Genomic DNA, 25,509 nt, shown 5'->3' with positions numbered 1-25,509 from the left:
AGTTTCAGTAAGCTCCAGGAATTGGCAATGGACAGGGAGGCCTGGAGTGCTGCAGTCCACAGGGTTGAAAAGAGTCGGACATGACTGAGTGACTGAACTGAACTGAACTGACAGCAAAGAAACAAAGATTACTAAAATTAAGACCTGATTTCATCCAACAGGGGGATGACTTAACGGTGGTAGTGATGTTGCAGTAAGGCACAGTGAATTTTGTTGCACTGAGGAAGCTGAAGCTAAATGTTCACCAGGTAGCCATGTTACGTTAAGACATTCAAAATTATAAGTACATTTACAGAACTTTTCCTAAAATGAGTATCACCTGAGAGGCACACAGATAAATCATGTCCTGAACTGTGGTCTTTACACAATTAAAACATGGATGTTTCCATATGCAATCTGGCCACGAGTTGCTAAGTGATAGAAAATGAGCTTCCCAGACCCAGAAAGAGATGCTGGGCTTGCATCGTCGCGGGGCAGGAAAGCATTCTTGGACACAAGGTACACGTTCAAAAGCAGAGCTGGGCAGGGTCTCACTGTCACTGAACAGGAGAACTGCACTGGCAGCAACAAGCACGCTAGGAAAGCCAGTGTTTGAATTTGCCAAGATTGAAACAACTCCACACTGAAGAGAACACTGTACAGGTCATCATGTCCAGAAGGGAGGAGTGATGTGGCTGGGCCACGCTGGTTGTGGCAAGCAGCATGGAGCACAGGTGTCAGGAGGAAAGTTGGAAGTGCTGGTGTTACTTGTGGAGCTGGGGTCAGGCGAGGGGACAGATGACCAGAGGATACCAAGCCCCCTCATTTGGATGAACTTCCCAGTGTATAAAGAGCGTTCACGGACACTTGCTCACTGTGCGGCCCCATGCCTTGCGGGCAAAGGGAAAAATGATCAGTGCAGCCCCTGCAGCGGCTTGTATGCTGCTGCTGCTAAGTCGCTTCAGTCGTGTCCGACTCTGTGCGACCCCATAGACAGCAGCCCACTGGGCTCCCCCGTCCCTGGGATTCTCCAGGCAAGAACACCGGAGTGGGTTGCCCTTTCCTTCTCCAATGCATGAAAGTGAAAAGTGAAAGAGAAGTCGCTCAGTCATGTCTGACTCTTCACGACCCCATGGACTGCAGCCCACCAGGCTCCTCCATCCATGGGATTTTCCAGGCAAGAGTACTGGAGTGGGGTGCCATTGCTTTCTCCAAGTGGCTTGGATACTTGGGGACAAAAGCTGTGGCATGAGCCCAGAGGCACCTCTGTTCAGTGTGCCCACCTGGCTAAGTACCAATGATCCTGGCAGGAACAGAGGGTCCACCCTTCTCCAAGGTTGACAATAGATGAAATGAGATCCAATTACTGTAGTATTGTGTAGATTTTATCTTTCCAAAATTTCTGAAAAGCCTTTTGGTGGGTTTTTTCTGTCTTGGGAGGAAAAACTTTTTTGCTGTCTTCCTCTAGCCTATCTCCCCTTCTCACTGGCAAAGTCACTGCTTTGCAAGACAGACACAAGAACAAAGCCAAGTGAGGCCACTGGAATGGCTGACCTCCAGGGTTTCTTTCTTCTCTGGCATTCCCTAACTAAATATTTGTGCAACTCTTCATCTTACCTTCAAGTGCCAGAGTACAAGGATAGTGCAAACATAAACACAATCGAAACAGGATTTTAAGATGTTAGACAAAGACAGAAAGACAAATGAGGTGAAAGCACATTGCCAAGGGGGATCTGTGGGAGGATCACCTTCAAATCAAGTCGGAAGCAGCCTTTGTTCAGTCCTCCCCCTGCCAACCCAGCAGCAGCAGCAGCAACCACGTACGATGGATGCCCTTTTCTATCAAGGGCCCTGGTCCACAGAGTGCGGAGAGGTGATGCAGGTCAACCTAGGTTCACAGAGCAGAGATCCAGAAAGGCAGGATGGTGGTGAGAAGACACAGAGAAAGAAAAGGATTGTTTGGGACTGAGGGCTAAGCAGGCATCCTGTCCCCACTGGCTTGTCAGCCCCAAACCTCACCATCTGTTTCTAATGAGCAGAGCTGAGCTGCCCCCTCCCTTGTTGAGTGCATATTCATCCCCAAGGCCCTTTTCATCTTGCTGGCCTATTAGGCCTGTGTGAATTTAAAGAAGTCTCCCTGGAATCTATTAGAAAGAAGCCTCATCACTTTTCCCCCCTCAGCCAATTTCCAATGTAGAGCCACCCGTAATCTCTAGTTTGTCAGCATCTCTGGTTATTCTCTTAGACTATTTTCCAATTGTGCAAACTGTGCTGCTCTGCTTTGACTCTGTTAGCTGGACAGGCATTTCCCTGGCTCACATGGGATTTTTGGGGTGGCAGGGAGAACGCATTTCTCTTCAGATTAGTCTCTTGAAAGCCATGTTGCATTTGCATGTTTGAAGAGTGCCTTGAACTCTCACATCCTCAGCATCTACATATTTCCACTCTGTGCTAGAAGGCTGCTGGCTGCCTGCTCACCCCTTTCTCCCGTCCAGGCACAGACCACATGCACATACGCTCCACTCTGTGGAGGCCCTGCAGAGTGGGGGGCACTAGGTGGCACTCATCCAGGAATACCCAATAGACCAAAACAGGGTGTTCAAAGCAAACCCGTGCCGCATTGTAGCAGGCGAGGTTCCCACAGGCACTTTCCCATCTGACGGCAGTGCTCCAGTACCTAGGACACTGAGGGGCCCAGAGAGTAGCCTACTTTTTCCAGGTTGAGTGACGTTGGATTAAGTGACAACTTAATCCTGTTTACTCACCTCAGATGGATTTTGTTAAGCTCACATAAATCCTGTATGTCAAACACCTGATGTACAGCAGGCATATGGCAAACGTCAGTCCTTCAGTTCCCTTCTCTGACTTTGGATGCATCCCCAGCACACTGCCCTGAAGTCTGCACACAAGAGCGTGCCAGAGCAGGTCACCTGCCTACCAAATATTTCAACGGGATCCTTTGTCCATTTTCGTTTTTGAATTAGGATCCTTTCTTAATTCACAATTTCTGAAAAGTTATGTGCAATGATATATTCAGGGGCATTTGCATTGCTGTATGTCTCAGGGAACTCAAATAGGGGCTCTGTATCAACCTAGAGGGGTGGGATGGGAAGGGAGATGGGAGGGAGGTTCAAGAGGGAGGGGACATATGTATACCTATGGCTGATTCATGTCGAGGTTCAACAGAAAACACAAAATTCTGTAAAGCAATTATCCTTCAATTAAAAATAAATAAATATATATATATAAAGATGCCTATTATCTAGAAAGTAACAGCAACACCTATCAAAGAGACCACAATAAGGCAGCAAATGTCCTAGCACTTGCTGTGCCCGGCTCTGGGTGATTTACATTTATTGACTCATTTAATCCTCACAACACTTTGCCCAAAGCACAGTTAACTCTACTTCATACCTAAGGAAACTGAGGCAGAGAGGTTACATGGCTTGCCGAGGTCACCATGCCAGTGGCAGGGAGAGCCGGTGGGGCGGAGGGGAGCAGGGGAGACGGTCTGGCTCAAAACTCATCGTTACCACTTTTTGATTAAGCAATTAGTTACCTTCTACCTTTTGTTTAATGTTTTCAGATATAGGAATGACTTAAAGCAGAATTCCTATGAAATTATTTCATATCAAAGAATCAACCTATGCTGGCCTTCAGCTAGAAAAAGGAAATGTTTGTAACACATTTACATTGGTTTGTAACACCAATGAAGCTTTAACATTCTATATCAAGAATCATTAATTTGTGAGTTAGTTTTATGAGAAAGAATAAACTTTATACCTCCTTGCCCTAAAGTCTAAGGCACACCTGAGGTTCACCATACCTATGGCAGCCATCTGTCCTGACCATTATACGTGTAGGAATTTTAGGAAACAATTTTACTAGGACATCTATACTGCAGGAATTAGCCATGACTTCACGTCTTTTCAAAGTAATATGCATTACTTGTATATATATTCCTTATATATTTCAACATATTTCCATGTTGCCTAGCTTAATATTATAGGGTGGTTGGTTAAGAGTGTGAGTTCTAAGACTGATGTGGATTGAAATCCTGGTGCCACCAGGATTAGATTGTGCCAAAGGTTAGATTGTGACTGTTTAAGTCATTTAACTTATTTAGGCCTCAGGTGCTTCATCTAGAATACAGAAAGCCTTCATAAGGCAACCTGTGAGGATGTTTAGCACGTACACCGTACTGTTTTCCCCTCCATGCTGGCTTCATTTGTTCTCACTGCTGCTGTAATGGTAAGAGCCCAGTGTTGTCAGCAACACACACATAAAGAACTTGCTCTCTGAAGGTTCTGTGGCATGGAAAAATGAGCACCAATTTTTGAGTCATTTAATCTTGAATCCTAGGTTTGACTCTGAGCCTTTGTTTCCTCAAATGAATATGAAATAGTGCCACCCTTGTCCCCTAAGGCTGCCATAAGGATAAACTATGTAGGAGGCCCTACACTGGCCCACAAAAGGTGCTAATGAGCATTCTTTTTACTTGAGTTGTAGGTATTGTTGTTGTTGTTCAGTTGCTAAGTTGTGGTCAACTCTTTGCGACCCCATGGACTGCAGCATGCCAGGCTTCTCTGTCCTTCACTATCTCCCAGAGTTTGCTCAAACTCATAACCATTGAGTCAGGATGCCATCCAACCATCTCGTCCCCTGTTGTCCCCTTCTGCCTTCTATCTTTCCCAGCATCAGGGTCTTTTCCAGTGAGTGGGCTCTTTGCATCAGGTGACCAAAGTATTGGGAGTTTCAGTTTCAGCAATAGTCCTTCTAGTGAATATTCAGGCTTGATTTCTTTTAGGATTGACTGGTTTGATCTCCTTGCAGTCCAAGGGACTCTCAAGAGTCTTCTCCAACACCACTGTTCAAAAGTATCAATTCTTCGCCACTCAGCTTTCTTTATGGTCCAACTCTCATAGCCATACATGACAACTGGAAAAACCATAGCTTTGACTAGATGGATCTTTGTGGGCAAAGTAACATCTCTGCTTTTAATACACTAAGTTTGTCATAGCTTTTCTTCCAAAGAGCAAGCATCTTTTAATTTCATGGCTGCAGTCACTGTCCACAGTGATTTTGGAGCCCAAGAAAATAAAGTCTGTCACTGTTTCCCTATTTGCCATGAAGTGATGGAACCAGATGCCATGATCTTTGTTTTTGGAATGCTGAGTTTTAAGACAGCTTTTTCACTCTCCTCTTTCAGCTTCATCAAGAGGCTCTTTAGTTCCTCTTCACTTTCTGCCATTGGAGTAGTATCATCTGCATATGTGAGGTTGCTGATATTTCTCCCAGAAATCTTGATCCCAGCCTGTGATTCATCCAGTCCAGAATTTCCCATGATGTACTCAGCATATAAGTTAAATAAATAAGGTGATAATATACAGCCTTGATGTACTTATTCCCCAGTTTTGAATGAGCCTGTGGTTCAATGCCTGGTTCTAACTGCTGCTTTTTGACCTGCATACAGGTTTCTCAGGAGGCAGGTAAGGTGGTCTGGTATTCCCATCTCTTTAAGAATTTTCCACAGTTTGTTGTGATCTGCACAGCCAAAGTCTTTACATAGTCAATGAAGCAGATGTTCTTCCGGAATTCTCTTGCTTTTTCTATGATCCAACAGATGTTGGCAATTTGATCTCTGGTTTCTCTGGTTTTTCTAAATCTAGCTTGTACACCTGGAAGTTCTTGGATTACATACTACTGAAGTCTAGCTTGAAGGATTTTGAGAATTACCTTGCTAGCATGTGAAATGTGCGTAACTGTACAGAAGTTTGAATATTCTTTGGCATTGCTTTTCTTTGGGATTGGAATGAAAACTGGCCTTTTCCAGTCCTAAGACCACTGCTGAATTTTCCAAATTCACTGCCATACTGAGTGCAGCACTTTAATAGCATCATTTTAAGCGTTTTAAATAGTTCAGCTGGAATTCCATCACCTCTGCTAGCTTTGTTCATAGTAATGGTTTCTAAGGCCCAATTGACATCACACTCCAGGATGTCTGGCTCTAGGTAAGTCACCACACTATCGTGGTTAGGTCTAGGTCATTAAGACCTTTTTTGTATAGTTCTTCTGTGTATTCTTGCCACGTCTTCTTAATCTCTTCTGCTTCTGTTAGGTCCTTGCCATTTCTGTCCTTAATTGTGCCCATCTTTGCATAAAATGTTCCCTTGGTATCTCCCAATTCTGGAAGAATTCAAAGGGCAAGGGCAAAATGTTCTTTGCTCACCTTTAGGCAAGGTCCCCTTGAAAACCCAGCCTCAAAGAAATTCACCAGCGTAAGGAGGCAGGTAACCAAGGAAGAGCTGGGAAGGGGCTGCTGGGACCAGACAGGAGACAGAACTGATGAGCCCTATTTCCCACTGTCAGATGGAGCCTGAACGTGCTTTTGTGCGTGATGCTTACACTGCCGTACTGTGGGATGTAGGAGAAAAGGGCAAATGTGAACTGTGGGTGGGGCTGGGCTGAAAACACCATTTGTTGCCAAGGAAACACCAGGGACAATTCATAAGTTTACAGTACTGACTTCAGGAACTCTTTGAAAATGAAGCCTTTTCTCTCCTTGAGATTCTTTAGCCTCCACGGTGTTTAGACTATTCTTTACACACCAGCACCACCAATGCAGAAGAAAACGTTTGCACTCATGTCAATACCACTCACTGTAACAGGCAAGGAGGATATAAGCCATGTGGCTTCCAACCACACAATGCTATGGCACTGTGATTTCACTTGTTGAATAAAGAAACTTAGGCCACCCAAGGAAGAGATGTTATAAGAGTGGCAGCCACAGATACCACTTCTCTTTGAAAACCTCACTGCTCAAACAGAAGGCTACAATACGCCAGCATTCAAAAGCAATCCCAGGACATTGATGAAGATCATCAGACCCTAGTCAGTATGACCAGAAGAGTAAAATCCTCAGTTGACATGGTATCTGCACAATTCATTTATAACCCTGGGAGTTGGAAAGGTTTATTCTATTAACTTTGGGCCAGGATATTCCTAAAGCCAATCTAACCCCAAAATTAGATTTGACTTTATCACAATATTTTTAGAAAGAAAGACTCCATTTCCTTAGAGATATAAAGCAGAAAAATACAAAGGCTTGACCACAGACAAAGAATGAAGCCCTGAAAAGAAAGTGAAGTTGCTCAGTTGTGTTTGACTCTTTGTGACCCCAGGGACTGTAGCCTACCAGGCTCCTCTGTCCATGGAATTTTCCAGGCAACAGTTCTGGAGTGAGTTGCCATTTCCTTCTCCAGAAGATCTTCCCAACCTAGGGATCAAACCCGGGTCTCTCACATTGCAGGCAGATGCTTTACCATCTGAGCCACCAGGGAAGCCCTGAAGAGTGACCTATAATATGTAGTAGAGCTAAGTGTTCAATTTGGTCTGAGTGGTGGCTGATTTTGAAATAATTTGTTCTTTTACTACATACTCTATTAAAACTATTTTGAAGTGAATTAAAAGTCTGTTAAAACAACAAAAAGAATAGTGAACACACACATAAAATTTGCTTGTCTCTTGGAAATCCAACAGCCTGGAATGGGTTCTTGGGTTACTCAGTAAATCTTGTAATAAAGGCCAAGTGTATGCCTTTTTGGTAGGTCGCTAACCCCAGGAGAAAGCACTTTTGTGACAGGAAGGTTAAAGATTCACCTGATGAATCTGGTCTCTGTGGAGGCTTGACAAATCAGAATTCTAATGAGATTCCACACACAGTTCAAAAGAAATGGAGCTATGTATTTCTCCAGACTGGATTCCACTGTGAAAAAGACAATATTTAATACAAAACAAATGTGCTAACCCAGAGGTAGCAGATTCACTTTATATAAGTCATAAAATTACAAAATTGGGTAAAGGTTTTCCAAGTGTCAAGGCATTTGTCTTAAATGGATTTTCAAGCTTTAACACGGATACTTGCTTTTAGCTTAGGAGCAGAATTCTTATTGAAACAAAATCCTCTATTAAACACATAAAAGAAAGCCCTGAAATAAAAGCCTTTGAAAGCTGGTACAAAGTTGAGGATCCAAGGCACAATTGTAATATGGAAATGTGTATAAAACAACTGAGGATTTTGTTCTTTTAGCATTTCACAAGACCGCCAAGTGCAAACATTTTTACCTGAATTCATCAGGAAGACGTCTTCTCTGAGAAACACACTCTGACTTTGGATATAAATCAAGGCAAAACTTGTTTTCCTTTTTCTAGCCTTGACTTTCAAGAAATTCAAGAATCAAATTTTATACTCAGTAACAGCAATGTGTTCACCCTTCCTTCCCGTCTCATTTGTTTTGCTTTTCTTCCCTTAATGTTCATATTTTATTACCATTATTATGTATGTCCTTTTTGGATATGCTTCCCAAATTCTTTTGGCAAAGAGGCCAGGTATAGTTCAAATACACATCCGAAAAAAGCAAGCAAATATTGCAAATAATTTTAGGATATAAAAGGGAGTGTCTTTGCCCTCATAAAACACCCTAATCAAAAGCAATATTTCAGAATTACCTTAAGATAATATACACCTAGATACAATAGCGGGCTAAAGCGGATTATTTTAAGAAGTCCCCAGGACTTCAATTTTACCAAGAATAGACATATTTCCTAAATATAATCTTAGTTATCTTCATTAATATAATCTTAGCTACCTTCATTAGCCCAACCCTGGGCTAAGAGATTAGAAATCGTGTGTGTTTTGCTCTTGACCCTAGGTAAGTCCCTAACACCTGGTTATCATAGTGTCCTCTTTCCTATGGGGAAAATAGTACCTCCTCGACAGTAGAAGACCCGTTATGATTAGGTAGGTGCTCTTAGAAGTAAAACTGCAATATAAATGCAACGTATCACCATCATACACATTAGAGGCCTAAGTGATTCTTTCTCAAGAGCTTAAAAACTTCTTTACATTGATGGCAAAAATTTATCTTTCTAAATTCATACTTTCTTTGGCGACAACATGACAGAGGCAGGAAAGCTGTATAAACACACAAAGATGCAGGCACCAAATAATGAAAGAAAACATTTCTATACATAAAACATTATTTATACCTGTTTTCATTTTTTACATTAAAATATAAACATCCCCTTATCCAAAATAGCTGGTGAAAAAACTAAATGAAAAACAAATGAAGCCTTTAAAGATAGCTGGTGAGTTTTCAAGTGTCCTTGCTTAATACCAAACATTATGACTCAATAATAAAAAGAACCAAACTGGTAAGAGAGCTATAAAGTATCAATATACAACAAAATCTCGATGAACCAGAATACTCCAATCTCCTGGTTAATCAACTATTTACAAGAAAACTCTTCTTGCTTTAACCATTAGTTTCTAAAAAACTTTCTCAAGTTTTACTTTCTAAAGTAAAGTGAACCAAGTTAACTTTCTCAGTTAACTACAAAACACCAAACATAAATCAATTTCATTTTGATGATTTAGGATCATGTGGTACCTTGGGACATCTCTCAGAATATTCATAATTTCTTTGCAGTTTTGTTAGGGGCAGAAAATTGGAGGGAACTGGAGTTTCTTGTATTAAATAAATCCCCAAAATCCTAAGTTTTCACTGTCTTCTTTTGCCTCATTCTCCTAAAAAGGAAAGTGTAGCAAAAAGGTTGTAGTTACGCAGGATTTCTCATTGTAAGCATACCTATATAAACTGGTTCTGGAAACAATGCAGTTTGGTCACTTTACCCCTCTGGACAATTTTTTCTGCTTAATTAATATACCCAGTAACATGAATTACATGTAATGAGTCCACTGTTTTTCTGGATATCAAATTTCAAACCTTATGAATTCCTTAATTGGAATCTTTGCTCAAGAAAATCACTCATGAAGATGATTTCAAAACCAGAAAGTCTTAGTCTCTCAGTCCTTGTCTGACTCTGTGCAACCCCATGGACTATAACCCACCAGGCTCCTCTGTCCATGGAATTCTCCAGGCAAGAAATACTGGAGTGGGTGTCCACTCTCTTCTCCAGGGAATCTGCCCAACCCAGAGATCAAACCAGGTCTCCTACACTGCAGGCAGATTCTTTATCATCTGAGCCACCGGGAAGCCCTCAAAACCAGAAGAGTAGTAGATTTTGCTAAAAGAACTAAAATATGCTTCCTCTAATAATTCACAACTGCTTAAACAATCTTTACAAAGTTATCAAAAAGCACCACTTAGACAGTAGGTGCTTAACTCCTCGAAGCCATGAAATAGTAAGAGGAATAATAAGAAGTGCTGAGAGAAGAGCTACCTTCTGATTCTTTTAGAACAACTCAGTGTTTCCAAAGGGCAGGACCCAGATCACTTCGTGGCATGTTATATGACTTTAGGCGATACACAACACAGAATTAAATAATGTTGAATCACAGTGTGAATGTCATTCCCTTTATAATTGTCTTTTACATTTCTGATAATTCCACAGAGAGAGCCCATTTTGGGGCTAGGTAACATCTCTCACTACAACAAAGAAAGAGTAGGCTTCCTGGATTCAGAGCCTTGGCAGTCATTAGCATCCAGTTAGAATCTAACAACATCCTGTTTTATTTTTAATTTATTCTGTAGTTCTCTTTTTTTAATGGCAAACTGATGCTGGTTTTTCACTTGGGGTAGAGGTTAGTTTCTTTTTAAAATATTTTAAAATTTAAAAGATAAATATTAAGTAAATAATAGCATATGTAATACTTAAGTGATTGAAGTTTGGCAAATAATGGCTATAGCCCAATGACTTTTTTTTTTTTTTTCCAATGACATATTTTTAAAAAGTGATTTCAAGAGAAGGTATAAATGCGGTCTAGGAAAGAAACATGTTCACTGTGTTTTCAATACTTATGACGCTCCAGGGATGAGCTCACCACAGCCTTCTCCTACATCAGGTGATTTCCAGAGTTAACATTCAAGCAAAAATATAAAAGGAAAAAGAAACCATTCCACACCAATCTGGACTTCATAAACTCATGGTACAATGAATGTGCAAATGGTCTAATATTTAGTAAGTCATTTGTTTTACACATAAACTTTCCAATTCACTGCAGCATCTTTTATTTGGTCTATACTAATGCCTCACAAAGGCAAACTGGGGTTGTAGAGTTCCTGCTTGGTTCTCAGAGCAAGTCCCACACCTGCTTTTGGACTGAATTCTCCAGCCGTGATTCAGAGCTGTTGGCCCAGTCTTCCAATGGCATCTGACTGCTCTTCCACTGCCACTGTCCTGTAGAGAGGTGTCCTCATCTTCTGAATGACAATCACAGCCAACATTCTGCTGAGAGGAATTTGCCTACCAGGTACTGCATGCTCACAGGCATGCCACGCTGACTTAAAAAGGGCAGCTGGAGAGAAAGAAAGCAGAGCTTCTCATTTGTGGTGAACAGTTTCTTCAGCACAGTGGTAGTGTCCTTCCTTTTCCTCTTTAAGGCAAGGCAGTGTGTCTGAAGGATGGTGTCAGACATCATAATCAGGAGCTTTGCCCTGGGCTTGCCTTAGCCAGATCTGTAGTGTAACAAATGCTCCCACAGTCACGTGAAAAAAAAGCTGCCAGAGATTGCGCAGTTCATAGAGATACATGTTGCATAGACAGATTAAACCAAAGGTCAAAAAAGATTTGACATTCCGCCAGCTGGTATAGTAGACAAGTAAATAACACTGTTGAAAATACAAAAATGAATGATGATTAGGGTTATAGGAAGAAGAAATAGATGCTGCAACTATAAAACTTTAACAAGCCACAGGGTGAAATATGCAAGTGGAGTAAGGGAATTTTTCAACTACAGATAAGACAATGTAATATCTTTAAGACATTCAGCTATGAAAGCTCCACAGCTTAAGAGGGAAATAGGTTTCTCCTTTTATGTTTTTCATTTTTCAAAAGGAAAAGCATTTTGTATCATATTTAAAATAGATAACTTCCATGCAAACAAGCTAAACAAATTCCTCAAGATGACAGGCAACTAAGAAGCAGTCTTAGGATCTTAAGGGTTCTTATCCCAGAAAAGTTAAAAAAACTCATACAAGTTATTCAGCAAAATGGGCTCATATAACCTGAATCTGTATATTAATGAAATCAGCAAATATTTACTTGAGTGCAAGGGGCTAAACTAGGACCTGAGAGAACACCTGAGGGAGAATTTATTCAATGGAAATTTATTTATCTCTTTAGCATTGTTCTTTGGTTTTAAGTAAACAAAGACCTCACTCAGATGGAGCTTACATTCTACTAGAAGAAGACAGATTATAAAGTTTATACATAAGTATATATATGTATTTATATATATAAAATCAAGTAGTTATGTTCTAGAAAAGATTTTTAAAAATGGGACACAGGACGCAATGAGTGCTGATTTAGAAGATAAAGTACTCCCCTGCACCTAAACCCTGGCATTCACTTTTCCGCCTTTATTTTTCTCTATATTACATTTATTAACATACTTCAAAAATATGCTTATTTTATTTGTCATCTGTAGTCTTCCAATGAAATCCAAGTTTCATGAGGGAGAGGTTTTTAACTGCCTTATTCACTCACTTTTCTCCATTGCCCCAAACAGTGCCTGGTATGTATATAATAAGTGCACAATAAAAATCTGTTGAATCAATGAACTGTTTTCCAAGTCTGGGATATATAGGAATTACATATGATCACAAAGTCTTAGGAAAGAGGTGCAGGTTTCTGTGTGAAATTATATCCAGACTTCAGAACCAGAAGAACATTAGAGTGTTTGTGACAATACAGAAAGAATGTGATGTTCTGCTTAATGTGTTTAGTTCTTACACAAATCAGGACTGTGTTTGCTATCCAAGCAAAATTTAATTGGAAAAATTTATTTTATTGGAGTGTTTTGAATTTAAAAAGTTGAAAAACAAATATAAATTTTCTTTTGAAATAATTTTAAATGCAAGAAAAGTTGCAAAAGCTTTTTACCCCAACCAAATGTTATCGTCATATAACCACAGTATAATCATCAAAACAAGAAATTAACATTGATTTTAATACTATTAAGTAACCTAAAGACTTCACTTGAGTTTTGCCAGCTGTCCCATAAGACCCTTTTCCTGGTCCAGAATCCAACCCAGGACTCCATATTTCATTTAGTTGTCAGGTCTCCTTGAATCTTTAACAGCTCAAGTCTTTCTTTGTTTTCCATGACCTTAACAGTTTAAAGACTACTGATAAGTTATTTTGTAAAATGGCCCTTAATTTTGGTTCGCCTGATATTGTCTCAAAATTGAATAGAGGATATCCAATTTTGGAAAGAAGAATACCAAAGAGGTAATGTGTGATGTGTCAAATTACTTATTAACTTTGATCTTTTGGTAAGGTGGTATCCAACAGGTTTCTCCAGTAGTTACTATTTTTCCCCTTGTAATCAGTATCCTGTAGGAGGATACTTTGAGATTATGTAGATTTCTATCCCATCATATTTTGCCCACTAATTTTAGTATCTATTGATGATTCCTGCCTGCCACAGGTGTTTGCCAAATGGTCGCTTTCAATTTCCATCATTCTTTACATTTATTAACTGGAAATTCTACTATGAAGAAGAGCTAGAGTACCTCGTATTTTTTTTTAATAAATATTTAATTTGTGGTTTTCAAAGGCTTTAAAGATAATGGTCTATACCCCACAGATTACTTATTAATTACAAAGAGGAAAAGATACTTTTGCAATGGAGATATCTGTTAGGCATCACTTAATCGAATGATCAAATTTATTACATGCCTCTTGACTTATGAAATTAGAGGTATACAGAATACTATACTACATAGTATGGTCACCAAACTAACTAACCTGAATCTAATCACAAGAGACACATCTAGATTATGGGGCATTCTATAAGGTATTTGCCTGGACTGTTAAAAAATATCAGGGTTATGAAAGACCAAAACAAAATAGAACAACAAAAAGGCCAGGAGATGGCAATGTAGGTTAAAAGATACACAACAACCAAACACAATGCACAATTTGAAATCAGAGGAAAAGAGCTACAGAGAACATTTTGGAGACAACATAATCTGAATATGAATCCTATGTTAGGTAATATTGTATCAACATTAAATTTCTTGGGTGTGATAAAGGTATCACGGCTATGTACAACAGAACGATGTCTCTGGTATCAAAAGACACATGCTGAATTTTCCAGAGGTGAAATATCTTGATGTTTGTAACTTACTTTAAAACAAAAAAAAAACTGCAGGAACCTCTGCTTCTGGGAAGATGGAGTCGATGCACTTTCCTCTATTCTTTCCACTAGATACAACTAAAAACCCTGGACATTATATATCAAACAAGTATCAGATGACTCTGGATGATAAAGAGAAGAAGGAAGACAGGCTAAGGACCTTAAGTCTCAAGGAATGACACATTGGTAAATTACCTAAGTTTGTTTGTTTGTTTTGCCTCATATATCCCACACTTGGAGCTGAAGAAGCTGACAACTAGAAAACCACTGGACCCACACCAACAAAACAAACAAAACTCAATAAAATTTTGCTTTCTCTAGCCAAAAGACCAAGAGTGATGCGATTTTTCATGACAGAAACTTGTACATAACAACTATTCTACTACAGCCAAATACCACCAGAACCAAACCAAAACAAACCAAAAAAGCCAAACATACACACACACAAACTGTGACCACCCACATTCACCCCATCAAAGCCTATGTGGGGAGCCTATAATGCTCTAAGGCTCTAATGCTAATGTTCTAATTCTCCAGGGCTTCAGAGAAGGCAAGTGGGAAGCCAGAACTTTAATTTCCACTGGATGGTAGGAGTCCCTCAACCCCACCCATGGTGTATCACTGGAGACTAAGAAGGACTGCAGAAATTCACCTCCACTTGGCATTACAAAGGCAATGGATTTCTCATCAGAAGCTATGAAGTTCAGATAAGAGTGGAACAACGTTTTTCAAGTGTTGAAAGAAAATTAACTGTCAATCCAGAATCCTATACCCAACAAAAATATCCTTTAGGAATGAAGGAAAAATAAAGACATTCTCAGATGACAGAACCCACTCCAGTGTTCTTGCCTGGAGAATCCCAGGGACGGCGGAGCCTGGTGGGCTGCCGTCTATGGGGTCGCACAGAGTCGGACACGACTGAAGCAACTTAGCAGCAGCAGCAGCAGCAGCAGATGACAGAAGATGAAGAGAATTCATCACCTACAAATATACTCTAAAGGAATGGCTAAAGGAAGTTCTCCAGACAGAAAGGAAACCAAAAAAAAAGGAACCTTGGAACACTGGATAGAAAAAGAATACAGCAAAAATACATGTTAATGACTAGCTTTGCCTTTTTAAGAATTTTCTAAATTATGTTTGATGATTGAAGTAAAAATTGTAACAGGGTCTGATATGTTTCTAAATATATGTAGAGGAAATACTTAAGACAATTATAAATAGAGGAGGACAAAGAGATATAAAGAGGTACAATTTCTATGCTTCACCTGAACTAGTAAAATGATGACACCAGTAAACTGAGTAAGTAAAATGTAGTACCTTAGAGCAATATTTAAAGTCATCCAAAGAAATACATTCAAAAACATCATAGATAAAACCAAATGGAGTTCTAAAAAAAAAGTTCAAGTAATCCACAGGAAGACACAAACAATAAAACATAAAAATGAAAAAGCTGAAAACAAAAAATAAGAAGGCAGACAAAAGCCTTAACATGTCAATAGCTACACCGGATATAAATGGGTTAAATATAGCAATTAAAAGATAGAGATTGGCAGGATGTATTAAAAAACATAACAAACTCTATGTTATCTACTAGAAATTCACTTCAAATGATACAGGCAAGTTTAAAGTAAAAGGATGGAAAAAGATGTAGCATGCAAACACTAACCAAAGGCAAGCATGAGTGGCTATCCTATATAAAAATATTTTGGGACTTTCTGGGTGGTCCAGACTCCATGTTTCTACTGCAGGGTGCACAAGTTCCATCCCTGGTCAAGAAACTAAGAAACAGAAAGTGTGACCAAAAAATAAAAATAAATAAGTAAAAATATTTCAAAGAAAGCAAAAATAACCAGGGACAGAGAGGGATATAATGATAAATGGATCAATTAATTAAGAAGATCGAGCAATCCTAAATGTGTATGAACCAAACAACAGAGATGCAAAAACTGACAGAACTCAAATAAGAAATACACAAATACACAACTATAGTTGAAAATTTCAATACTCCTCTGAGTGTGCATGTATGTTAAGTTGCTTCAGGCATGTCCAGCTCTTTGTGACCCCATGGACCCCATGATCCCATAAAGCCCACCAGGCTCCTCTGTTCATGGGATTCTCTAGGCAAAGATACTGGAATGGGTTGTCATTTCCTCTTCCAGGGATTTTCTTGAACCAGGGATCAAATCCGCATCTCTTATGTCTCCTGCATTGGCAGGTGGGTTCTTTACCACTGGTGCCACCTGGGAAGCCCAACAATTGATAGAACTAGCGAGAAACATCAGCAAAGACATATAAAAACTGAGCAACACTATCAACCAACAGAATCGAATCAACATTTACAGAACACTCACTTAACAACAACAGAATACACATTCTATTCAAGTGCCCGTGAAATATATACCAAGACAAAACATATTCTGGGCCACAGAACAAACCTCAACAAATGTAAAATAACTGAAATCACACAGACTATGTTATCAAACTAAAATGGAATCAAACTAGAATAATGGAAAGAAAATGAAAATATCCAAACACTTGGAAACTAAGCAACACAATTCTAAATAATCCACAGGCCAAAGAGGAAACTGCAAGGAAAAAAATTTTAAATACACTGAATTAAATGAAAATACAACATCTCAAAGTATGGAATGGAACTAAAGAAGTACTAAGAGGGAAATATGTAATATTAAATGTACACATTAAAAAAGAGAAAATTCTCAAGTCAAATCATCTAAGCTCTCACCTCAAGAACCCTGGAAAAGAAGAGTCAAATAAACCCAGAGCAAACATGAGGAAAGAAACAATGGAGGTAGTGCAGAAATCAATAAAATAGAAAATAGGAAAAAAAACAATAAAACAAGGAACAGGCTCTGTGAGAAGATCAATGAAATTAATAAGAATGATCAAGAAAAGAGAAGATACAAATGATCAATATGAGGACTGAAATAAGAAATATCACTACATATCCTATAGACATCAAAAGGATAGTAAGGGAATACCACAACCATCCAACATGCAAATTTGATAACTTAAGTGAAATGGACAATTTCCTTATAAAATGCAAACCATCCATTGTAAACAATTATGTGAATAGCTCTATAACTATTAAGAAAATTGTAAGACTTATTAGGGTTTTCCTGGTGGTCCAGTGGTTAAGAATCCACCTTGCAATGCAGGGGACACTGGTTCAATCCCTGGCCCAGGAAGATCCCACATGCTCTGGAGCAACTAAGCCTGTGTGCCACGACTACTGAGCCCACGTGCTACAGCTACTGACGTCTGTACACCTAGAGCCTGTGCTCTGCAACAACAGAAGCCATCACAGTGAGAAGCCCACACACCAGTGAAGAGCAGCCCCTGCTCACGGTAACTAGAGAAAGCCCATGTGCAGCAACAAAGACCCACCACAGCCAAAAAATAAAAATAATCTTTTTTTTTTTTTAAAGACTTACTAATAGCAGAAGTAATCAAAACTGTATGGTACTGGCAGAGGAACAGACACATAGATCAACAGAACAGAATAGAGGATCCAGAAACAGATCCACATAAACATGCCCAACAGATTTTTTCAATGCAAAAGCAATTCAGTAGAGGGGAAAAAAAAGGAAAAACTGATCAATTAAACTTCATAAAAATTTAAAATACTTGAACTACAAAAGACTCTTAAGAGGATGAAAAGATAAGCAAAGACTGGGAGAAGATATTTGCTACATATCTGACAAAGGACTAATATCTAAAATATATAAAGAACTCTCAAACTCAACAGTAAAAGACAAACAATCCCATTAGAAAATAGGCGAAAGACATGAACAGACATTTCACCCAAGATGATACACAGATGGCAAACATGAAACTATTTTCAACATCATTAGCCCCTAGGAAAATGAAAATTAAAACCACAATGAGATTATCACTACACATTTATCAGAATGGCTAAAAAAAAAAAAAAAAAATACAGACAACACCAAACGCTGACAAGGATGCAGAGAAACTAGGTCATTCACACAATGCTGAATGTAAAGTGGTACACTACTCTGGAAAACAGTTTGTTTCTTAATAAGCATGCAACTACTATGACCCAGTAATTGTACTCCTGGGCACTGAGCTCAGAGAAATGAAGAATTTTTTCACACAAAATCCCAACCATGAAAGTTTATAGCACCTTTATTTATAATAGCCAAAAACTAGAAACAGTTCAGATGTCCTTTAAATGAGTGAAAGATCAAACAAACTGGGGTACAGCCATACCATGGGATACAATTCAGCAATAAAAAGGACAAACCACTGACACATGCACGGATAAACCTTCAGAGAATTATGCCAAATAAAAAATGCCAACCACAAAAGGTTATATATACCATGTGGTTCCATTCATATAACACATTCAAAATGAGAAAATTATATTAATGGAGAACACAGTAGTAGTTGCCAGAGATTAAAGAGGGGTTGGGGCTGGGGCAGGAGGGAACTATAAAGGGCAACATGAGGAGTCTTTATGGTAAGGACTGTTATATACTTGACAGCATCAATATGCACTGTGATGTTGTATTATAGCTTTCCAAGGTGGTTACATTGGGAGGAAATGGATAAATGTTATGTAAGCACACTTTATGACTCCAGGTGAGTCTAATTACCTCAAAATAAAGAGTCTAATAAGAAAAACAACTTCACATATTCATTTTATCTGCAACTTACATTGTAAACAATGAGTATATACCCCATATACAAAAACATACAAAAAAAGAATGAGATAAAGCAAATGTTGTGAAATGTTAACAACTGGTGATTCTAGGTGTACCAGTTTCTCAACTTTTCTATAAGTCTAAAGGTTTCCAAAATAAAACACAGAAGGAAAAGCACAATCTCTAGTTTCTTCTGATTTCCTACTTTATGTTTTTGGTCATGCAATGCAGCTTGCAGGATGTTAGTGCCCAGATTAGGAATTGAGTCCATGCCCTCTGCTGTGGAAGCATGGAGTTCTAACCACTGAACTGCCAGGGAATTCCCAGATTTCCTATTGTAAATGTTCCATATCAAGATGATCTCTATCTGACTGAACCCTGTGATTCTGTAAGCATCCAGAGCCTGGAGGAAAAGGCAACAAACCATGCAGTAGCGGTCTTTGAGGTCTGATCTAAAGGAGATTAAAAAATATCCTGAAATTGGAGATACAGCATATCACATGGTAAAAGCTACTTAATTCTTCCTATGGGGAAATCATAGGAATATGCTAATCATATTTGGAAAGCATTCAGTTTCAAGCCTGTCAATATGAAGGACATTGTTTTTTTCATTTTCTTTTTTAAAGTATTTATCTGTTTACTTCTCAAGTTAAAAGAAGACCTGGGTGACATTGCTCCACCATGAGGCTACTCTTAAAACTATCAATACTTTCATCTGTTCTGAGAAAGTTACAGAGGTATGCCTATCCTTGGTAAGAGCACTGGTTCTAAGATCACCTAGATTCAAGTCACTGACTGACTGTAAGAACGGTCTAGGCTGCTGTGAAAAATGGTGATAATAATAGGATTAGTGTGGGGCTTTCTTTGAGGATCAAATGGCGTAAGGAATGTAAAGGGCTTACCACAAAGGAAGAGCTCAACACATTTTTGCATTATTATTGGCATTTAAAATTCATTAAGGTAAAACAGCTAAAAGTATATTTTATAAGGATAATCATTCATGAGACTATTTTAAAGTTAATATTTACCTCACATTGTTTTAGAATATGAAATAGTGCATATAAGTTATTAAGTTATACACTTACAGCATTATAAAAGTCATGCAAATATAGGAATTTTGCTTAGAGATAGCATGATATAGTGGAATGAATATGACATTTAAAATCTGAGGACTCAGTTCAGTTCTGACTCTACCACTTGCTGGCTATGTGATCTCAGGACAGTATTGAAACTGCTTCAGATTTCTCTTTTCCAAAAAAGTGAGGATAATATACCCTCTGTGATAGCCTGTAGAGATTAAAGGACGAAATCTGCACAAGAATATTTCATAAAATTAAAATACTTGTGACATCATTGAAGACAAGCTTTCATATCTCCTGCATGAAATGTCATTCATTATAACTCAATCTGTCAAATTTGACAGAAAAACAATTTCTAAAGCTAATATAAATGATTAAGAAAAATTAGGGGAATTTAAAAAAATGGGGCCACTGAAACTAAAATTTCTAATGTCTTCACATAAAAGTCAAACGCATATATTTAATGTATTTCCCTAAAGATTTCTTCTGAGTTTTAGGTACCCTTTTATTTGCAGGACTGAATCTAACATTTTTCTATGCAAGACAGAGAAATGTGACACCTATAAGTGTTAAGTCAAAAGGCCTTGCTTGCTCTAACATGTTTCAGCAAAAACACTTGAATCTGGGTAATCAGCATGGTTAAATCTCCTTTCTCTAACACATCTGTGCCTCCTCTGGTCTTGGAAATGAGAGTATGTATCTCCCTATGATTCAGGTACAAAACCTCCTCTCTCCTGAAGTCTCAGATCTACCTGGTCTTCAAATCTCAGGGAGTCTTCCTTCTCAGCATCCTTTCTTTTCCTATCCCTACTGCCATTACCTGGAGAAGGGGTAGGCTACCCACTCCAGTATTCTGGCCTGGAGAATTCCATGGACTGTGTAGTCCATGCGGTTGCAAAAAGTTGGAAACAACTGAGCGACTTTCACTTTCACTTTTCACTGCCATTACCATAATTTAGGCTTTCCTTACCTTCTGCCTCAAAAGTAATATCATTACTTGTAGTCTCTCTGCTCTGACAATCTACCCTATTCATCACTGCTAAATTAAATATCCTAAAATCCTGCTTTTGCTGTTCCCTCTTCACTGCTGCTGCTAAGTCGCTTCAGTCGTGTCCGACTCTGTGCGACCCCAGAGATGGCAGCCTGTCCCTGGGATTCTCCAGGCAAGAACACTGGAGTGGGTTGCCATTTCCTTCTCCAATGCATGAAAGTGAAAAGTGAAAGTGAAGTCGCTCAGTCGTGCCCGACTCCCAGCGACCCCATGGACTGCAGCCCACCAGGCTCCTCCGTCCATGGGATTTTCCAGGCAAGAGTACTGGAGTGGGGTGTCATTGCCTTCTCCATCCCTCTTCACAGACCTTCTCAAAAATACAAAATCCTCAACCTGGAGTAAAAGCAGAGGCTGCAAGTAGAATAATAAGTCACCGGAATATCTAGAAGTAGCCTTTACTGCCACAGGCTGATGACCTGCTGCCAATGAAGCCCCAGCACAGGAAGAGGGCTAACACTGAATTCACTGGGGTCTATGTTCATTCAAAAGGGTCACAAAGCTAACAGAGGCTCAAACTGAAAAACGAGGCAAAGAACTCAGACATTATCTTATTTAAAGTGCCCAAGAAGTTAATTAGAAATAACACCTGAAATGAGCAATAACAGGAAGGTATTTCTTAAAAATGAGAGAGAACCTACCTGGTAAAGGCAGGCTGCTGTTCCAAGAAAAAATGCAACAATGTAATTAAAGTCCTCACCATCACTCTGCAAAAATAAAATAAAAAGTTATTCTTTCTGTGGAAGCCCATTTCCAAAAACAATCCATTGGGATAGGATATGACCTTTATGCACAAATGGTCAAAATTTTCAAAAGTGGCATATAAAAATATTCAAGAGTCCTAAAAGAGAAACATAAAACACATCATAAGAACCTGGGAGTGTGAGGTAGGGGAAGACTACCAGTGTTCCTTTAGGTCTGGGCTTCCCCATCAATTATATCTTACCCAAGAGAAGATGAAAGCCAATGGAAACAAGTTTCAGAGTAACATTAAACGTGTCTCTACTTTCCACTAAAGAAACCATATGAAAATATACAATACCCCAGCAGCCTATAAAGCTAGGCCTGCTTATTGGGATTACTATTTGACTCAAATAAATACTGATAGTTTACATCTAGAACTAGCACATCACCGAACTGTCCAATGAAGTCATTTGACATGATTAAAATTTTTTTAAAAAGACAACTAAAATTGAAAAGCTACTGTCCACTAGAGTGTGCTAAATCCTAATGAGGAAATTCAGACACATGTATTATGTTAAAACCACTCAGAGGAAAAACAGAGATAGATTATGTATAAGAGTATTTCTTTTAAAAGAAAACTAATAGAGACACGTAAAAACCCATTTTTTTCTACTCCTCTTTGGTTCCTTTTAAATATCTGTATTTCTCATGTCTTTTGAAGGAGTAGAACGTAAAGCCCAAACAGGAGCATCAAATTTCTTATCTTCTAGGTAGAAACATTAAATTTGGCCCTTATTTAAAAAAAAAAAAAATCTCTCTATACAATAAAAATTTTCAGAAGACATGGGAGTGTCTCTTATGACTATGAGTTCTTGAAATAACATAAAGCGAACGTTCCTTTTCCATTTGCTATTGGGCAACAGAAATGCCTGTAAGGCAGAGAGAAAATGGCTTATCCTACCTAGTGAGAGGATCTTAAAATAGAAACCATTAATCTGTCTGGGATGGTTAGACCAGTTCTATACCAGAGACAAGGAAGGTCAAGAAAAAGCCCTTCTACTTTAATAATTCTAAGACTTTTAAATAAGTTCTGCTTGATTGTTTTTTCTTCTGTTTCAATGATCTTTTTTGATTATAAAAGTTAATGTTCATTGTAGAGAACCTGAAACAAAATGTTACAAAGAAGAAACTCACATAGTACATAATATCACAATTTTGGGAGAATTACTGCTAACCATTTATGTACTTCCTTCTAATCCTTTCTGTACAAAAATATATGTACTTTGAAAAAATGGAATCATACTTTTATGTACTTTTTAGTACTTCACACTATATCATAAAACATGTTAAGATACTAAATATTTCTCAACCACTTAATTTGTAATGATTACATAACCTTTAACTGTGGGGCTATACAATAATTTCATTATTGTCTTAAAATCGAATATTATATTTTCCCTAAATTTACACTATGACTTTATAACTCTCTTAATTGCCTTTGGAACACTTAACAGCATGTTTCTGGAGTAGATCAGAACTGGGTTCAAGTCTTTATTTTTTAGCTAGCTGTATGTCCAGTACTTTGGCCACCTCATGCGAAGAGTTGACTCACTGGAAAAGACTTTGATGCTGGGAGGGATTGGGGGCAGGAGGAGAAGGGGACGACAGAGGATGAGATGGCTGGATGGCATCACTGACTCGATGGACGTGAGTCTGAGTGAACTCCGGGAGTTGGTGATGGACAGGGAGGCCTGGCGTGCTGTGATTCATGGGGTCGCAAAGAGTCGGACACGACTGAGCGACTGATCTGATCTGATCTAATGACCATGGACTATTATTAATATTTAACTCCAATTCCCTTTTTTGAAAATAAAAGTTGTACAGAGTCAATGAAATATCAATAATATTGGGAAACACAAAGAACAGTAACGGACACAGTAAGTATTCAAAAACATTCACTAATTTCTCCTTCCCAAAGGTTACTATATGCATCATTTATCAGATAATTAGGATTACCTTTTAATATTGTTTAAATCTCTAATATGCTAGCCTTGTCTTCTCACTGAGATCCTAACCTTCCTTCAAGGAAGAAAATAAATCTTACTACTTGCAAGAAACTGTGCACAAAGTGGGAATTCAACAAATGAATGCCAAATTGAGTTGTGCTTTGGAAAATCTTTATTTCCACTTAGTAAAGAGAATATTTATAAACATATTCTTCTTTCAAAAAATAGTCATCCATTAAACACTGATGGCCCAAGTACTGTATTATGCAACCAAGGACAGAAAACAAGTCAACACAAAATGAGGAAGCTCAACTCAAATCAGGAAGGCAGATATAGAAAGTAACAATTTACATCCAAAGTGGTAACTGATGGGATAGGTGTATGTATAGGGTACTAAGGGAGCCTACTGGAGACACATTTAATTCTGGAGAAAAAAAGGATCAAGAAGGTTTGTCACAGAAAGTAAAGCTTAATTTGCATCTTGAAGGATAAACCAGTAGACAAGGTAGGACAAGAATTCCAGGCAAACGGAGTAGCTTGTACAGTTTTAAGAGGATAGGATGACTCCACGGTCTCCTAGGTAGGTAACATTTGAATGATACCATACACTAAGTTGGCCTTTCCTGGTGGTTCAGATGCTGCAATGTCCATTCCTGGGTTGGGAAGATCCCCTGGAGGAGGGCATAGCAACCCACTCCAGTATTCTTGCCTGGAGAATCCCCATGGACAGAGGAGCCTGGCGGGCTACAGTCCATGGAGTCACAAAAAGTCGGACACGACTGAGAGACTAAGCATGCACAAACACTAAACTGGGAATATAGGAGGAAAAATAGGCTTGAGGGAAGAAAAAATGAGTTCATTCTGGACTCAGGTATTTTGGAGTTGCTCGTGAGATATTAAAAAAATAAGTTTAGTAGCCATTTAAGTCAGCTTCAGGTAAGAGTTTAACCTAGAGATTTAGTTTAGTAGTCAAATATTTAAATAGTAGTTAAATGAAATAAAGGAGTATGACAACGAAATGCAAAATATATTTCTTGACTGGCTGATAGACTGTAGAGAGGAAAAAATATAAATATAAAGGATATTTGGGGTCAAATATGAATTGTGAAATCTGAAAATAGATTTTATTATTAGCTAATACTGCATTGGTCTTCTGGAGAAGGCAATGGCACCCCACTCCAGCACTCTTGCCTGGAAAGTCCCATGGACGAAGGAGCCTGGTAGGCTGCAGTCCATGGGGTCACCAAGAGTCAGACACGACTGAGCGACTTCACTTTCACTTTTCACTTTCACGCATTGGAGAAGGAAATGGCAACCCCCTCCAGTATTCTTGCCTGGAGAATCCCAGGGACAGAGGAGCCTAGTGGGCTGCCGTCTATGGGGTTGCACAGAGTCGGACATGACTGAAGCGACTTAGCAGCAGCAACAGCATTGGTCTTCAGTTTCTTTTGTTTAATAAAGGTATTGTGATTATGCAGGAGAATGTTCTAGTCCTAAAGACAGACATATTGAATAATTTTGGAATACATCTGTCATAATACTGACAATTTTACTTTCCAATGATTCAGAAAAAAAAGAAAATAAAGAGAGAAAGGAAGAAAGAATGGCAGGTATGTAACAGTTCAGTTCAGTCACTCTGTCGTGTCCGAATCTTTGTAACCCCATGGACTGCAGCATGCCAGGCTTCCCTGTCCATCAACAAATTCCGGAGCTTACTCAAACTCATGTCCATCAAGTCGGTGATGCCATCCAACTATCTCATCCTCTGTCGTCCCCTTCTCCTCCGGCTTTCAATCTTTCCCAGCATCAGGGACTTTTCTAACGAGTCAGTACTTCACATCAGGTAAAGTACTGGAGTCAAAGTGTTGGA

The 25,509-nt window shown here is 38.9% G+C and overlaps 1 protein-coding gene across 7 annotated transcripts in view; it reads right to left on the bottom strand.

The window, feature by feature from the left end:
• Positions 1-7,702: 7,702 nt before the first annotated feature.
• SEC22A (SEC22 homolog A, vesicle trafficking protein) overlaps positions 7,703-25,509 on the bottom strand; it is an 85,961-nt gene continuing 68,154 nt past the window's right edge. For 2 of the 7 annotated variants that reach the window (XM_055568401.1, XM_055568400.1), the window contains 2 exons: positions 21,591-21,656; positions 10,988-11,609 (listed from right to left, as the gene is read on the bottom strand). In XM_055568401.1, coding sequence (XP_055424376.1) covers positions 11,409-11,609; positions 21,591-21,656 — 267 coding nt within the window. In that variant the 3' untranslated portion in view covers positions 10,988-11,408. Of the gene's footprint in view, positions 7,745-8,299; positions 9,566-10,987; positions 11,610-18,269; positions 19,275-19,328; positions 20,133-21,590; positions 21,657-25,509 lie in introns of those variants that run through there. The other 5 variants (XM_055568406.1, XM_055568404.1, XM_055568402.1 and 2 more) reach the window with 5 other exon arrangements.

The sequence above is a fragment of the Bubalus kerabau genome, chromosome 2 (genome assembly GCF_029407905.1).
Source record: "Bubalus kerabau isolate K-KA32 ecotype Philippines breed swamp buffalo chromosome 2, PCC_UOA_SB_1v2, whole genome shotgun sequence".
NCBI classification, from domain to species: Eukaryota; Metazoa; Chordata; class Mammalia; order Artiodactyla; family Bovidae; genus Bubalus; species Bubalus kerabau.
Note: the sequence above shows the minus strand (reverse complement) of the source record. Positions and strands in the feature narration are given on the sequence as shown.